General features: G+C 45.0%; 1 protein-coding gene across 4 annotated transcripts in view; it reads right to left on the reverse strand.

Annotated features, from left to right (window-relative positions):
- Positions 1-17440, reverse strand: part of LOC139546298 (neuronal membrane glycoprotein M6-b-like) — a 61409-nt gene that overhangs the window by 25960 nt on the left and 18009 nt on the right. Inside the window, exon 1 of one of the 4 annotated variants that reach the window (XM_071354498.1) lies at positions 1139-1261. The exons of 2 other annotated variants lie outside the window; for them this stretch is intronic. In XM_071354498.1, coding sequence (XP_071210599.1) covers positions 1139-1202 — 64 coding nt within the window. In that variant the 5' untranslated portion in view covers positions 1203-1261. Of the gene's footprint in view, positions 1-1138; positions 1391-17440 lie in introns of those variants that run through there. One more of the 4 variants, XM_071354500.1, reaches the window with a different exon arrangement.

The raw sequence follows: 17440 nt of genomic DNA on the forward strand, positions 1-17440 counted from the left end.
CACACACACACACACACACACACACACACACACACACACACACACACACACACACACACACACACACACACACACACACACACACACACACACACACACACACACACACACACACACACGCACACACACACACACACGCACACACACACTATCTTATCAACCTCATTACCATCGACCCACCGATAACAAACCAACACACACAGCAGGAGTAATATCGATGAGGTGTGAAATACCTCAATAAGAGGACCAACATCGCCGGGGACAACCACCACATGACATCTATCATCCTCCACAGACTGAGCCGGAGACAACCGACACATGAAACAAATGAGATCTCATGCACAAGCAATCAAAGCCTTCCCAATACACTTGCAACAGCCATTCAACATTATTCATATTCCACAATGTGCAATGTGCACCAGAAATGTCAACAATTACAAAGCCAGACACAACCATTACAAAGCCACACACAACCATTACAAAGCAACACACAACCATTACAAAGAAACACACAACCATTAAAAAGAAACACACAACCATTACAAAGAAACACACAACCATTACAAAGCAACACACAACCATTACAAAGCAACACACAACCATTACAAAGCAACACACAACCATTACAAAGCAACACTTACCCATAACAAAGCAACACACAACCATTACAAAGCAACACTTACCCATAACAAAGCAACACACAACCATTACAAAGCAACACACAACCATTACAAAGCCACACACAACCATTACAAAGCCACACACAACCATTACAAAGCAACACTTAACCATTACCAAGCAACACACAACCATTACAAAGCCACACACAACCATTACAAAGTGTGACTGTGTGCTTGTGAGCGTGTGTGAGCGTGTGTGTGTGAGTGTGTGTGAGTGTGTGTCAGTGTGTGCGAGTGAGTGTGTGTGTGTGAGTATGTGTGAGTGTGTGTGAGTGTGTGTGTATTACACCGTCCTCTGCACTGAATGAAGAAAACAAGTGACATCAGCGAGAAATGGTAATTTCTTAAAGCGAGAGAGAGATGAGACAGTGAATGTGTGAATGGAACTCCCACTGAGCAGAGTCTAACCCGCTATTGTGTGGTGTGAACCCAAGCAGCCTGAAGTAGACCATTCTTACTGTTGATTCTGGTACCTCCTTTCTCTTGGCTCTGCTCTCGGTTCTCTTCTGATGTAGTTTCCATGGTTGTGTTTTATCCCATCCACTAAAAATGCTTCCTTTCAGCAGAATTCTCTCCTATCTCTCCCTCCCTCCATCACTAGCTCTTCTCCCCTCTCTCTTCTCCCCTCTCTCTTCTCGCCTCTCTCTTCTCCCCTCTCTCTCTCTCTCTCGCGCTGCCCGGACTGACTAAAGCACAGCTCCAGAAACAATGCTGCCAGCTAACCTTATGCTCCACCATACATCACTTGAAATCCTCCTTTCCCAGGAAATATTCTAGGTCTGCTTTATTTGCACTGACTGACTGTTTGGGCACTCAGACTGGGTAGCTATGGATCCACTTGTCCCATCAACCACACACACCCCTCACACATCGCCTCGACCCCCATGCGTGCCCCCCATAGACACTCCCTCCTTAGAGGCGTCTGGGGCTAAGGGAGGCGCACCATGAATGACTCTCCAGGGGCCTGCCTACCTGTCTGCCTGCCCTGCCTGGTAGAATGGTCAGGTTCCATCACAGGAGGGGATGTGTGTGGGAGAGAGTAGGGACCCCCTCCTTTGGCTGCTGGGGGCTTCACTGAATGAAAGCCTCACTCAGTGTTGTGTGGTGCTGGGGGAGAATGGAGGAGAATAAGGGGGAATGGGGGAAAAAGGGGGAGAATAAGGAAGAATGGGGGAGAAAAATGGGGAATGGGAATAATAAGGGGGATAATGGGGGAGAATGAGGGTGAAAAAGAGGGAGAATGGGGAAGAATAAGTGGGAATTTTGCAAGAATGGTGGAATGGGGGAGAATGGGAGAGAATAAGAAAAATGGGGGCGAATCGGGGAGAATAAGGGACAATGGGGGAGAATAAGGGAGAATGGGGGAGAATAGGGGAGAATGGGAGAGAATAAGGGAGAATGGGGGAGAATAAGGGGAAATGGATGAGAATGGGAGAGAACGGGGGAGAATGCATGTCAGCACACAATCACCAGCCACTCATCCAACCACAGTTGCAGGGCGGGAGTGGGAGGGGGAAGGGTGAGTTTGGTGGGGGGGGCTTCAAATTCTGACTGGCACCATATGCCACCTGCTCCCATGGCAACAACCTCTGACAACTGTCTCCCCTCCCTCTGGTGACTTCCAGCTCCCACATAAAAGGATACAAGAAAAGGGGTATGATACCTCTCCTCCGAACAAGAAAAAGGAGGCTTTCCAATGTTTGTACGGGTGACAGAGAAAAACACGGGAAGAGAATGGGCGAAAGAGAAATAAAGAACATGAGAATGGAAGAGAAATTGGGAAATAGAAGGACACAGAGAGAGGTGAGGGAGAGTATGAAAAAAATACGCCTAAAATGGTGAGGGAGAAAGAGAGACTGCAGAGAAACAGAGGGACAGATAGAGATAGAAACAGAGGAACAGAGAGAAACAGAGAAACAGATAGAAACAGAGAGAGAGCTAGAGATAGAAACAGAGGAACAGAGAAAAACAGAGGGACAGATAGAAACAGAGAGACAGATAGAGATAGAAACAGAGGAACAGAGAGAAACAGAGGGACAGATAGAAACAGAGAGACAGATAGAGATAGAAACAGAGGGACAGATAGAGATAGAAACAGAGGGACAGATAGATAGAGAAACAGAGGGACAGATAGAGATAGAAACAGAGGGACAGATAGATAGAGAAACAGAGGGACAGATAGAGATAGAAACAGAGGAACAGAGAGAAACAGAGAAACAGATAGAAACAGAGACAGCTAGAGATAGAAACAGAGGAACAGAGAGAAACAGAGGGACAGATAGAAACAGAGAGACAGATAGAGATAGAAACAGAGGAACAGAGAGAAACAGAGGGACAGATAGAAACAGAGAGACATATAGAGATAGAAACAGAGGGACAGATAGAGATAGAAACAGAGGGACAGATAGATAGAGAAACAGAGGGATAGATAGAGATAGAAACAGAGGGACAGATAGATAGAGAAACAGAGGGACAGATAGAGATAGAAACAGAGGGACAGATAGATAGAGAAACAGAGGGACAGATAGAGATAGAAACAGAGGGACAGATAGAGATAGAAACAGAGAGACAGATAGAGATAGAAACAGAGGGACAGATAGATAGAGAAACAGAGGGACAGATAGAGTTAGAAACAGAGGGACAGATAGAAACAGAGGGACAGATAGAAACAGAGGGACAGATAGAAACAGAGGGACAGATAGAAACAGAGGGACAGATAGAGATAGAAACAGAGGGACAGATAGAAACAGAGGGACAGATAGAAACAGAGGGACAGATAGATGGACAGAGAGACACGGAGAGAGGTAGACAAACAGACAACAAGAGAGATGACCAGAGACAGACAGAAATATACAGACAGACAGAAATATACAGACAGACAGACAGACAGACAGACAGACAGACAGACAGACAGACAGACAGACAGACAGACAGACAGACAGACAGGACTGACAGACAGGACCGACAGACAGACAGACAGATAGACAGAACCGACAGACAGGACCGACAGACAGGACCGACAGACAGGACAGACAGACAGTAGTCTTGGCTGTGTGCTGTGTTTGTCTGAAGTGGTTGGGTCTGCATGGGGAGACTAGTTCTAAAGCATCCTAATTAGAGAGTGGTCTTTGAGTTGGGAGTCCTGCTGCCTGAGTGCTGCTGAAGTGGGGTCTTCTCAAGGATCCTCCCCACTCCACAGAGAGGAGGGGGAGCAGTGGGAGAGAAGAGGAGAGCCTCAGGGGTAAGGAAAGTGAACGTAGCAGGGATCTCACAACAACAAACAAGCAACGTTTTTTCATGAATCATTTTAAGAGTTTACGTCATCTTATGAGGGGGGAGAAACAAACTGAGTAAGGCCAACTACATCTAAAGCTAATTTTACATGAGCTAAATCTCATAGTACAAAAATGCTGGTAGCATTGTAGATGTGGGATGATATAACGATTTGGATGTGATCGATAGTAATTGATATAAGTCGTTCATGTGAGGCTTGGCATTATGGAGAACTTTGTAATTGTCCAATTAAATAGTTTGCGAGAACTGCCAAGCGAACACATTAGTGAGGATGACACTGATGCCCCTCCTTATCCACTGTGTCACATAATGGCTGAGGTGGAGTTGTAAGTTGAAGCAACTAATCCTGAGGATGTTGTCATGAAATATGAAATTAAGTTGTGAACAGCCTGTCCCTCTTTTATAACAGACATGACAGAGAGAAATAAAGTTGAATTATGAGTTATGTGGGGAAATACTCAAACAGCCAGGCATTTTGGTAGACGTGCCAGTAAATCATGAAGCAAGCTTAGATTGGCAATAACCCCAGAGAGAGTGTGTTGACCCACTTTGTGGGATGGACTTCACAGGTCAACATGCTCTGTATTTCTGACTTTATGGCTAGCGTGCTGCCCCATCCATGATGTCATTGATTTGTTCACGAAAGCACTGGTCCTCAAATCCATTCTGTTGTCTGTTGACCCATTTACAATATGTTGCTAAACAAGAACCAAAGCAGTTGAAATGCAATGATGGAATGGAAACAAATATTTAGCTTGACACAAATAGCATTTTGGCCCTGTCGTTACTGAATATCTATCTGGAGAAAGCATCTGTCTCAACCTAACGCTCATAGTTGGCCCAGTGTGCAGTGCAGACGATTGGGCCAAACCCCTTGAAAGAAATTCATTCCACATGTCCAAGTAAAGCAGACATTTCTAAGGTCTTTAAGGTAGCGTTATTCAACTCTTATGCTTGGAAATAACCCCAGGAGTCTAGCTAATGTTGCCCAGTCCTTATTCTAATGCTTTGATGGACCGTCTGAGGCTATTGAACTTACCTCCTCTGCGGAAATTAATGTTTTTTTTTTTTGTTGCTGCAAAACTGGATATGCCATTAAAGAATAAAGGTCGTCATTCATTACAGAGGGATTCGTGTCGGGAGATGAAACCACAATGGGCTTTCTGTCAGTAATGAGCCTAATACTTCTGTTTTGCCATGTCAGACCAAAAGGCAACGGGCTAAGAGACATGTACAGATGTAGGATCTTCCTTTGAGCCAGTTTCTACAGCAGGAAAATAATCCTGCAGCCACAGGAAATGTGAATTATTATGTGGATTATAATTAATTTTGATTATTTTTTTGTGGTTGATAGATTTTTCAATTCCAAACTTCAGAAACCTGAAATACACAAGACATTTCAAATGTCCTGCATTGCAGGAATGTTCTCCTGCGACAAGGTGAACTGTAGAACTCGCTCCTCCTGCAAGGTCATAATATAAATAAAATCATAGTTTAAAAACATTGATTACCTCTTCCCTTATGAAGAAATGTGAGTTTACAGCAAAACTGACATGTAATTACGACTGATTTGAGGAAGTATTTTGGTAAACAACTTCATAAACTACAATTATTGCATCCATGGATTTGCAAAGAAAACCTAACAAACTGTGAATTTGGAATGAAATGATGCTGGATGGGCAGTAAAGGATTAAACGAGGGGTTCTAAAGTTCACTTGAACAATAAATGACCTACCCAACATTCACATTGTTTACACCTCAAGCTAGCAGCCTTTGAACGCTGATCAAAAACACGTGTAGTATGCCCAAACTCCTTGGACTGGTTGAAGAGGCACTTCAGGGGCCACCGTTTGATATATTGTCACTCAGTCTGGACTACAACCTCTTTGGTAATAAACCATAGGGTTAATGCGCGGTGCATCATGAGTCTATTCACATATACCAACACATTGGCCTTTGTGCTAACTCCATTAGCCTAACAGGCGTCCACTTGTTGGTTGTGTTGGAAAGTTTATGTACCTTAGCTAACCTTAGCTCTCTTCATTTTAGCTAGTACCATACCTTCTCGTTGAAAAGTAAGAACCCAAATCAACTGAAGTGACTAGTTCTCTGGGTTTGATGTTGGTGCAACCCATCTCTCGTGTTGTATTCTCTGATCTGGTAGACATTCTTTCCACAGTGTTTGACCAAATAATCCCCCAGACCTCTGACTCAGCGCATCCCTAATTACACGTTTGTGTTGTTGTCATTTGGGTCTGGAAGAAGAAGGAGGCGGAGAAAGAGAGAAACCACTCTGGCGGATACCTGGATAACAGTCATGTTTCCCATCTCATTTGACTTCACACTCCCATTGCTGGCACTTCCTGTATGCCTGTGGGATTGGCTTCAGTGAGCAGCACCAGATGCTTCATATTACCCTGGCTTCCTGTCTGTTCCACCGTGGAAACTGCCACCAGGCTTGACAGGAAGGCAGGAAGGCAGATATCCAAGAGGATGAAAGCCTCAAGACCTTTGGTGTCTTCACTTTAACGCTGGCACCAGGACAAGGCTGGGTTACAACTGTGTGTATATCAACAAAAACTTTATGAGAGGCAGAATAGGGAACGTTGGTCTATTCCAGGTAGAATTGAACCATGTGTTTTGGCTCCTTTTCGAAGTCCATAGGCCTGTTGCCCTTCTTCAGTGGACTATAAGACCATTTTCTATTCTGTACTCAAAGTGAAAAGAGGATCTTTATCGTGCACCTCTGGTCTGGACAAGGCTCCTGAGTCTTTCTGGTAAAAGACAAACTGATCAAGTCAATAAGGAAGTAGTGAGGAATGCATGTAGCTCTCCAAGATCCAGTTCAAAGCACATAGACCATACTATTTACACATAGACCATAGTATTTACACATAGACCACACTATTTACACATAGACCATACTATTTACACATAGACCACACTATTTACACATAGACCATACTATTTACACATAGACCACACTATTTACACATAGACCACACTATTTACACATAGACCCCACTACTTACACATAGACCATACTATTTACACATAGACCACACTACTTACACATAGACCATACTATTTACACATAGACCACACTATTTACACATAGACCATAGTATTTACACATAGACCACTATTTACACATAGACCATACTATTTACACATAGACCACACTATTTACACATAGACCACACTATTTACACATAGACCACACTATTTACACATAGACCATACTATTTACACATAGACCACACTACTTACTCATAGCTCCAGTTGGACGTGTGGGGATAGTTAAAAAAAATCCCAAACATATTTCAATACAAAACACATCTCTATGGGTAAATGCAGCTCATTCAATAATACAAAACACATCTCTATGGGTAAATGCAACTCATTCAACAATACAAAACACATCTCTATGGGTAAATGCAGCTGATTCAACAATTCTTCTGGAATAAAAGAAGCCACTAATAGCAGTATTTGGAATTAAATGTTCCACTCCACAGGCGAGCCATGGGTTCTTTTCTCTGCTCAGTAAGCCCATATTCCATCTCCTCCAGAAAGGTCTGGGAGTTATTTAAACTGGGGAGGGAGGCTCCTGTAACAGCTCTTCTAACAGAGTAACAGCTCTATCCTAGCCTGGTCCTATACTGTACAGTAACAAGTCTTCTATCGTTGTCAGTGACTGAAGCACAAACAGAATGCACCACCAGGCTCGATCTACCCTTTCCCAGAAGCTGCTTCCAGGTGTATGTTCTGTGTGTGTCAAGACTGTTCTTTGGTAAAGACATTAGAGCATCAGCGAGCTCCCTGTGGAGAAGATATCCCTCTAATCTGATTCAATCTGTCCTCTCCATTCCCCACTGTCTATCTCTCTATCTCTCAGAGGAAGAGAGGAGCACATTCACACATCACAGCGCTGCCAATGAAGCTCTCAGTCTTAGTGATGACAAACGATAATGGTCATAAACTGAAATTGCACCTGCTGATCTATCATTCCAGAGAAAGAATAGATAGAAGAGAGAGAAGAGAGAGGAGAGAAGAGAGAGAAGAGAGAGGATAAAGAAGACAGAGTAGAGAGAGAAGAGGGAAGAGAGAGTAGAGAGGAGAGAATAGAGAGAAGAGAGAAGAGAGGGCAGAGAGAGGAGAGAGAGAAGACAAAGAAGAGAGAAGACAGAAGAGAGAGAAGAGAAAAGAGAGAGGAGAGAGAAGAGAGGGGGGAGAGAGAAGACAGAGAAGCGAGAAGAGAGAGAAGAGAAAAGAGAGAGGAGAGAGAAGAGATAGAAGACAGAGTAGAGAGAGAAGAGAAAAGAGAGAAGAGATAGAAAAGAGATGGCAGAAGAAAGAGAAGAGAAAAGAGAGAAGAGTGAAGAGAGGAGAGAGAGAGAAGACAGTTGAGAGAGAAGAGAGAAGAGAGAAGACAGAAGAAAGAGAAGAGAAAAGAGAGAGGAGAGAGAAGAGATAGAAAAGAGATGGCAGAAGAAAGAGAAGAGAAAAGAGAGAAGAGTGAAGAGAGTGAAGAGAGGAGAGAGAGAGAAGACAGTTGAGAGAGAAGAGAGAAGACAGAAGAGAAGACAGAGAAAAGAGAAGAGAGAAGACAGAGAAGACAGAGGAGAGAAGACAGAGAAGAGAGCAGACAGAAGAGAGAAAAGAGAAGAGAGGACAAAGACGAGAGAAGACAGAAGACATCTACTGTGTCTCCTTTGTGTGAATAATACTGAGTTACTTGACTCTTGAATACTGTTTGTTTTCATGCCCTCTTTATGTTGCTTTCTCCCGTCTCAGTACATCTAAACGTCCTTCTGGCTATGAGAGGCACACAGTCATGTGAATAACCTCAGACCTGAGAAATCAACTGTGTCATTACATGAATATTCATTACAAACTACAGCTGCTCCAAGCAATTCATTATGGAATTCGTTATTAATAAGTTAGCATGGATCATACAGTTTGGCCAATACATGCAGTTGTCAAAGGAAATAAAATGCATGCTATGCTCATGTTTTACGTTTCATATATGCCTGTATTGTATTAAGGTCAAAATTATGTCCTCTTATTGCTCATTGTCAAGATAGTATCCTCTAACAATATTGCTTTGCTTGTGTCCCAACAGTTTCTAATGAGACTACAATCACTTCCCAGAAGTTCCCACGCTACAGCTGCTATGTTGGTGAATAACACTATGTCTGAACAGCTATTCTATTTAGCTGCGTATCACACATGCACACACACAATGAAACACAGAGACAAGAACCCTCTCCCCCCCTTATTCTCTCTCTCTCTCTCTCTCTCTCTCTCTCTCTCTCTCTCTCTCTCTCTCTCTCTCTCTCTCTCTCTCTCTCTCTCTCTCTCTCTCTTTTTCTCTCTCTCTCTCTCTCTCTCTCTCTCTCTCTCTCTCTCTCTCTCTCTCAGCTAAAGGAGTCTAACCAGTGTTTTAACAGTGTTATTTTAACCAGTGTACTCTCAGATATTCTAAACCGTTTGGTATGAAAAAATGACAGACACCATTTTAGAGACACTATATACTGTAAGCTGAATTCCAACTACCCGTCCTCTGCAAAAAATGGCATTCCTCCCACCCTGAAGAGCAGCCTAAAATTAGCCCAGCTCATGCATCTGACAGTGCATACTTTGTGTCCTGAAGCCATGTTATTTTTCACTAGATTCACCCCAGGCCCATTGTGATCCACAGACTGAAAACATACAGTCATCCCTCAATACCAGTGCCAAGATCCAAACTTTAGATATAAAAACATGGATAAAGATCATCACATTTGTTTTTATGTTTTGAGAAAAGAAACTGACCACAACTGAAAAGCTGGCCAGCTGGCATAAACAGCTTTCCCTTAGCCTGACTGAAACCAGCTTTGAACTTGGTCAAGCCTAGTAGATGACGCACACACACACACACACACACACACACACACACACACACACACACACACACACACACACACACACACACACACACACACACACACACACACACACACACACACACACACACACACACACACACACACACACACACACACACACACACACACACACACACACACACACACACACACACTGAAGTCTCTGTTAATAAAGCAGTGCGTACGGCACGAGAAGAAACATTGAATCCTACTTCTCAGGTGCTTATTGTTCCCTATGTTCCAGATAGCGGCTCTCCATCTTAGCTGTGGCCTCTCTGTTGTTACAGCACTCGTTTCTCATAGAGCAGAGGTCAGACAATAAAATGAGTCTCCCCTGGTCTCTCATGGTCTCCCCTAGTCTCCCCTGGTCTCCCCAGATCTCTCCTGGTCTCTCCTGGTCTCCCCTACTCTCCCCTGGTCTCCCATTATCTCTCCTGGTTTCCCCTGGTCTCCCCTAGTCTCCCCTAGTCTCTCCTAGTTTCCCCTGGTCTCAGGGATTTCCTCTCCCCGACCCTGAAGCCTCTTTCGCATTGATATTCTCTTAGTCCAGGGGCTTTGCAGTGCTCCCTCCTACTGTCCTCAATATTTTCACTCCTCATTTCCTCATAAATTAATTTGAATGATACAAAATCCTCAGTCTGTTGTGTCTTAAAAACCATAGAGCCACAGAGATGCTAGAGTTAAAACACTTCTGGTATAATTTGACCAAAATAGAAATGTTACTTATAATATTGATTGCTTTATACCAGCTTATCTTTCCAGAGATGTTGGTGTTGAGAGGTTCGACCCTCAGTCATTGATTTAGATTATGTAAACTACATTCTACACGATGAGTCCCTGTGCAGTGTAGGGGGAGAAACTATTTTGTTTTTTCAACTTTTAATCCACTTTCTCATTCCCCAAACAGTCTGAGCGGCAAAGCAAACAGGATCCCTGGACACACAAGCTATTGGGTTTCCTGCAGCTGTCGCTTTATCCGGACAGAATGCTCAGCTAGAATTCTGTCTCTGCAGGGCAGAGAGAGGCGCCGTCTAGACCCATCGAGCCAATCCCTGGAGGATGAGAGGTAGAATGTGAGCTTGACTTAGAACCCTCATTACACAGGAAAATCCTTCTAGAGCTGAACGGTGTGATCAACACGGTGAAGACGCTGGCTCCGTCGAGTCACATGCGTTGGAATCACAGTGATCTGACGGAGGCTGAATCATCATGTGTACACATATTACATAACATCTAAGATGTGCTAAGAATATTCTAGATTTAAAAAGGAGCTAGGCAATGTGTGTACACGATGACTTTTGGAATAGTTTAACTGGTTTATCTCTTGAATGTATATTTGACATGTTATTATTTAATGTATAAGAACATTGATCTAATTATTCTCTGTTCAGGTGTTGCTTTTCGTAACCAATGCAAATTGTACATTATTTTGTGGTTGGAATTTGCTTAATTGAATTTTGATAAATATGAAACTGAGAAAATGATCACTTTTCTATGGTGTATTCCAGTGTTCAATAAAATCAAAGTTATCTTTATTAACATGAAACTAGCCAAATTAATCAGACATCACTCAAGAGGACCATTAGCAAATTCCATCAGAATGGCAGAAGCTGTATCCATCTACAGCTATATCACAGGGTAGCACCACCAGATATGTGGGCGTTGAAGAGCCGATCCCACAAAAGTATTCATTTTAATGTAGACCTGAAGAGGCACATAGGAAGTCTGAGGGGTTACTTCAGTTTGCATTTAAAAGTCTGCTCGATACATCTCAAGCGTACCCTTTTGGCTGTGTATGAATGGCCAGGGTCTGGCCAGTATGCCTGTTCATATGGTGAACACCTCTCAGCGCTGCACTGGGGGAACCTCAGATACTTTTGTCTTACGGTTGTTTAGCAGCAGCGCTAAAGGAGGCTAGCACAAAGAGCTATCTGTGGAGTTGTTGAATATGCTGTGTGGGCACCTAGCCAACAGGCTGGTCATCCAGACTCCTTCTTTAATAGTCCTCCTCCACCACACTACACCCCCACTCTCCCAGTGTTCAAAATCAGCCTAATATATACTCTCTCTCTCTCTCTCTCTCTCTCTCTCTCTCTCTCTCTCTCTCTCTCTCTCTCTCTCTCTCTCTCTCTCTCTCTCTCTCTCTCTCTCTCTCTCTCTCTCTCTCTCTCTCTCTCTCTCCCTGTCTCCCTCTCTCTCTCCCTCCCTCCCTCCCTCCCCCTGCAGATGACATTGGAGGGGATTAGCTGGAAGCTCTAAACCATTTGGACTCTGCTGCTCTAAACTATAACTCTGCTGATCTAAACTATAACTCTGCTGCTCTAAACTAAAACTCTGCTGCTCTAAACTATAACTCTGCTGCTCTAAACTATAACTCTGCTGCTCTAAACTATAACTCTGCTGCTCTAAACTATAACTCTGCTGCTCTAAACTATAACTCTGCTGCTCTAAACCATTTGGACTCTGCTGCTCTAAACTATAACTCTGCAGCTCTAAACTATAACTCTGCTGCTCTAAACTATAACTCTGCTGCTCTAAACCATTTGGACTCTGCTGCTCTAAACTATAACTCTGCTGCTCTAAACTATAACTCTGCAGCTCTAAACTATAACTCTGCAGCTCTAAACTATAACTCTGCAGCTCTAAACTATAACTCTGCAGCTCTAAACTATAACTCTGCTGCTCTAAACTATAACTCTGCAGCTCTAAACTATAACTCTGCTGCTCTAAACTATAACTCTGCTGCTCTAAACTATAACTCTGCTGCTCTAAACTATAACTCTGCAGCTCTAAACTATAACTCTGCTGCTCTAAACTATAATTCTGCAGCTCTAAACTATAACTCTGCTGCAGATGAAGGATCAACATGGGAGAAGTTCAAGCGGTGGTTTTGAATAAGATCAGGAGACAATTAACGATATGGACTGAGCAATACAGACATCAACCATAGCATGTTGAAGTGTGCTGAATGTTAACCTGACCTATCCTTGATGGTACTGTAGCTCCCTGCTGACAGACAAATCACAACAAAGGCGCCTGGCAGTTATCTGTGTCAGGCACATGCTTTCAAATGGAAGGTGGTAGATGGGCTCCTTCACATCCACTGGCTTTCTTTCTCTGCACAGATACAGTCATCTCCATGTCCTACTCGTATCATTGAAAGACTATTGCTCCCACGAGACACAAATCCAAAGAACGTAATCTTGTTAATTGCGTTAGCCCCATCTTTGCTGACACTATCACCCATCTCACCCTCTGACCTACTGGCTAATTCCCTGGTCCTGGTCTAGTACTGTAGGGAGGGCTGGTTCTGGTCTAGTACTGTAGGGAGGGCTGGTTCTGGTCTAGTACTGTAGGGAGGGCTGGTTCTGGTCTAGTGCTGTAGGGAGGGCTGGTTCTGGTCTAGTACTGTAGGGAGGGCTGGTTCTGGTCTAGTACTGTAGGGAGGGCTGGTTCTGGTCTAGTACTGTAGGGAGGGCTGGTTCTGGTCTAGTACTATAGGGAGTGCTGGTTCTGGTCTAGTACTGTAGGGAGGGCTGGTCCTGGTCTAGTACTGTAGGGAGGGCTGGTTCTGGTCTAGTACTGTAGGGAGGGCTGGTCCTGGTCTAGTACTGTAGGGAGGGCTAGTCCTGGTCTAGTACTGTAGGGAGGGCTGGTCCTGGTCTAGTACTGTAGGGAGGGCTGGTCCTGGTCTAGTACTGTAGGGAGGGCTGGTCCTGGTCTAGTATTGTAGGGAGGGCTGGTCCTGGTCTAGTACTGTAGGGAGGGCTGGTCCTGGTCTAGTACTGTAGGGAGGGCTGGTCCTGGTCTAGTACTGTAGGGAGGGCTAGTCCTGGTCTAGTACTGTAGGGAGGGATGGTTCTGGTCTAGTACTGTAGGGAGGGCTGGTCCTGGTCTAGTACTGTAGGGAGGGCTGGTCCTGGTTCTGGTCTAGTACTATAGGGAGTGCTGGTTCTGGTCTAGTACTGTAGGGAGCGCTGGTTCTGGTCTAGTACTGTAGGGAGGGCTGGTTCTGGTCTAGTACTGTAGGGAGGGCTGGTTCTGGTCTAGTACTGTAGGGAGGGCTGGTCCTGGTCTAGTACAGTAGGGAGGGCTGGCTCTGGTCTAGTACTGTAGGGAGGGCTGGTCCTGGTCCTGGTCTAGTACTGTAGGGAGGGATGGTTCTGGTCTAGTACTGTAGGGAGGGCTGGTCCTGGTCTAGTACTGTAGGGAGAGCTGGTCCTGGTCTAGTACTGTAGGGAGGGCTGGTTCTGGTCTAGTACTGTAGGGAGGGCTGGTTCTGGTCTAGTACTGTAGGGCGGGCTGGTTCTGGTCTAGTACTGTAGGGAGGGCTGGTTCTGGTCTAGTACTGTAGGGAGGGCTGGTTCTGGTCTAGTACTGTAGGGAGGGCTGGTTCTGGTCTAGTACTGTAGGGAGGGCTGGTCCTGGTCTAGTACTGTAGGGAGGGCTGGTTCTGGTCTAGTACTGTAGGGAGGGCTGGTCCTGGTCTAGTACTGTAGGGAGGGCTGGTCCTGGTCTAGTACTGTAGGGAGGGCTGGTTCTGGTCTAGTACTGTAGGGAGGGCTGGTTCTGGTCTAGTACTGTAGGGCGGGCTGGTTCTGGTCTAGTACTCTAGGGAGGGCTGGTTCTGGTCTAGTACTGTAGGGAGGGCTGGTCCTGGTCTAGTACTGTAGGGAGGGCTGGTCCTGGTCTAGTACTGTAGGGAGGGCTGGTCCTGGTCCTGGTCTAGTACTGTAGGGAGGGATGGTTCTGGTCTAGTACTGTAGGGAGGGCTGGTCCTGGTCTAGTACTGTAGGGAGGGCTGGTCCTGGTCTAGTACTGTAGGGAGGGCTGGTCCTCTTCTAGTACTGTAGGGAGGGCTGGTCCTGGTCTAGTACTGTAGGGAGGGCTGGTTCTGGTCTAGTACTATAGGGAGTGCTGGTTCTGGTCTAGTACTGTAGGGAGGGCTGGTCCTGGTCTAGTACTGTAGGGAGGGCTAGTCCTGGTCTAGTACTGTAGGGAGGGCTGGTCCTGGTCTAGTACTGTAGGGAGGGCTGGTCCTGGTCCTGGTCTAGTACTGTAGGGAGGGATGGTTCTGGTCTAGTACTGTAGGGAGGGCTGGTCCTGGTCTAGTACTGTAGGGAGGGCTGGTCCTGGTCTAGTACTGTAGGGAGGGCTGGTTCTGGTCTAGTACTATAGGGAGTGCTGGTTCTGGTCTAGTACTGTAGGGAGGGCTGGTCCTGGTCTAGTACTGTAGGGAGGGCTAGTCCTGGTCTAGTACTGTAGGGAGGGATGGTCCTGGTCTAGTACTGTAGGGAGGCCTGGTCCTGGTCTAGTACTGTAGGGAGGGCTAGTCCTGGTCTAGTACTGTAGGGAGGGCTGCTTCTGGTCTAGTACTGTAGGGAGGGCTGGTTCTGGTTCTGGTCTAGTACTGTAGGGAGGGCTGGTTCTGGTTCTGGTCTAGTACTGTAGGGAGGGATGGTCCTGATCAAAGACTGTATGGTTGGGGTCTCTGGGTTACTAAAACGGGATATCATGTCACAACCTACACTCTTAGAAACAAAGGTGCTATTTTTAACCTAAAAGGGTTATTTGGCTGTCCCAATAGGATAACCCTTTGAAGACTGATTTTTGGTTCCAGGTAGAACCCTTTTGAGTTACATGTAGAACCCTTTCCACAGATGGGTTCTACTTGGAACCAAAAAGGGTTCTCTTATGGGGACAGCCAAAGAACCTTTTTGGAAGTGTACAGACCTATCTCTGCCGCCTGGATTCGGTTGACAGGTATACTATATAAACAAAAGTATGTGGAAACCCCTTTAACCCCTTTTAAAGCCACACCCGTTGCTGACAAGTGTATCAAATCGAGCACACAGCCATGCGATCTCCATACACAAGCATTGGAGGTAGAATGGCCTTACTGGAGAGCTCAGTGACTTTCAACGTCGCACCATCATAGGATGTCATTTTTTTACTTATTTAACCAGGCAAGTCAGTCGTCGGCCAAACCCCGACAACGCAGGGCCAATTGTGTCCTGCCGTTTGGGACTCCCAATCACGGCCCAATGTGCTACAGCCTGGATTCAAACCTGGTACTATAGTGACACCTCTTGCACTGAAATGCAGTGCCTTAGACCGCTGCGCCAATCGGGAGCCATCTTTCCAACAAGTCAGTTCGTCAAATGTCTGCTCTGCTAGAGCTTCCCCGGTCAACTGTAAGTTCTGTTATTGTTAAGTGGAAACGTCTATGAGCAACAAAGACTCAGCCGCAAAGGGGTAGGCCACACAGGCTCACAGAACAGAACAGGACCGCAGATTGCTGATGCGTGTATGTGTAAAAATCGTCTGTCCTCGGTTGCAACACTCACTACCGAGTTCTAAACAGCCTCTGATAGCAACGTCAGCACAAGAACTGTTCATTGGGAGCTTCATGAAATGGGTTTCGATGGCAGAACATCCACACACAAGCCTAAAATCAGCATGCGCAATGCCAAGCATCAGCTGGAGTGGTGTAAAGCTCGCTGCTATTGGCCTCTGGAGCAGTGGAAACGTGTTCTCTGGAGTGCAAAATCACGCTTCACCATCTGGCAGTCTGATGGAGGAATCTGGGTTTGGTGGATGCCAGGAGAACGCTACCTGCCGCAATGCATAGAGCCAACTGTAAAATTTGGTGGAGGAGGAATTATGGTCTGGGGCTGTTTTTCATGATTTGGGCTAGGCCCCGTAATTCCAGTGAAGGGAAATCTTAATGGTACTGCATACAATGACATTCTAGACGATGCTGTGCTTCCAACTTTGTGGCAACAGTTTGGGGAAGGCCCTTTCCTGTTTAAGCATGACAATGCCCCCTGCAAAAAGCGAAGTCCATACAGAAATGGTTTGTCGAGATTGGTGTGGAGGAACTTGACTGGCCGAGCCCTGACCTCAACTCCATCGAACACCTTTGGATGAAGTGGAAAGCGGACTAGGAGCCAATATCAGTGCCCGACCTCACTAATGCTCTTATGGCTGAATGGAAGCCCAGAGCTACGTTCCAACATCTAGTGGAACGCCTTCCCAGAAGAGTGGAGGCTGTTATAGCAGCTTAGGGAGACCAACTACATATTAATGATTTTGGAATGAGATGTTCGACGCGCATAGTCTATATACTATATAATCTGTTATGCCCTAGTCTATATACTATGCAATATGTTATATCCTAGTCTATAAACTATATAATATCTTATGCCCTAGTCTATATACTATATAATCTGGTATGCCCTAGTCTATATACCATATAATCTGTTATGCCTTAGTCTATATACTATAGAATCTGTTATACCCTAGTCTATATACTATATGATCTGTTATGCCCTAGTCTATATACTATATGATCTGTTATGCCCTAGTCTATATACTATATGATCTGTTATGCCCTAGTCTACATACTATATAATCAGTTATTCCCTAGTCTACATTATATAAACTATTATGCCTTAGTCTATATACTATATAATCAGGTATACCCTAGTCTATATACTATATAATCAGTTATACCCTAGTCTCGATACTATATAAACT

Source organism: Salvelinus alpinus, chromosome 20 (assembly GCF_045679555.1).
Source record: "Salvelinus alpinus chromosome 20, SLU_Salpinus.1, whole genome shotgun sequence".
In the NCBI taxonomy this organism is placed as follows: Eukaryota; Metazoa; Chordata; class Actinopteri; order Salmoniformes; family Salmonidae; genus Salvelinus; species Salvelinus alpinus.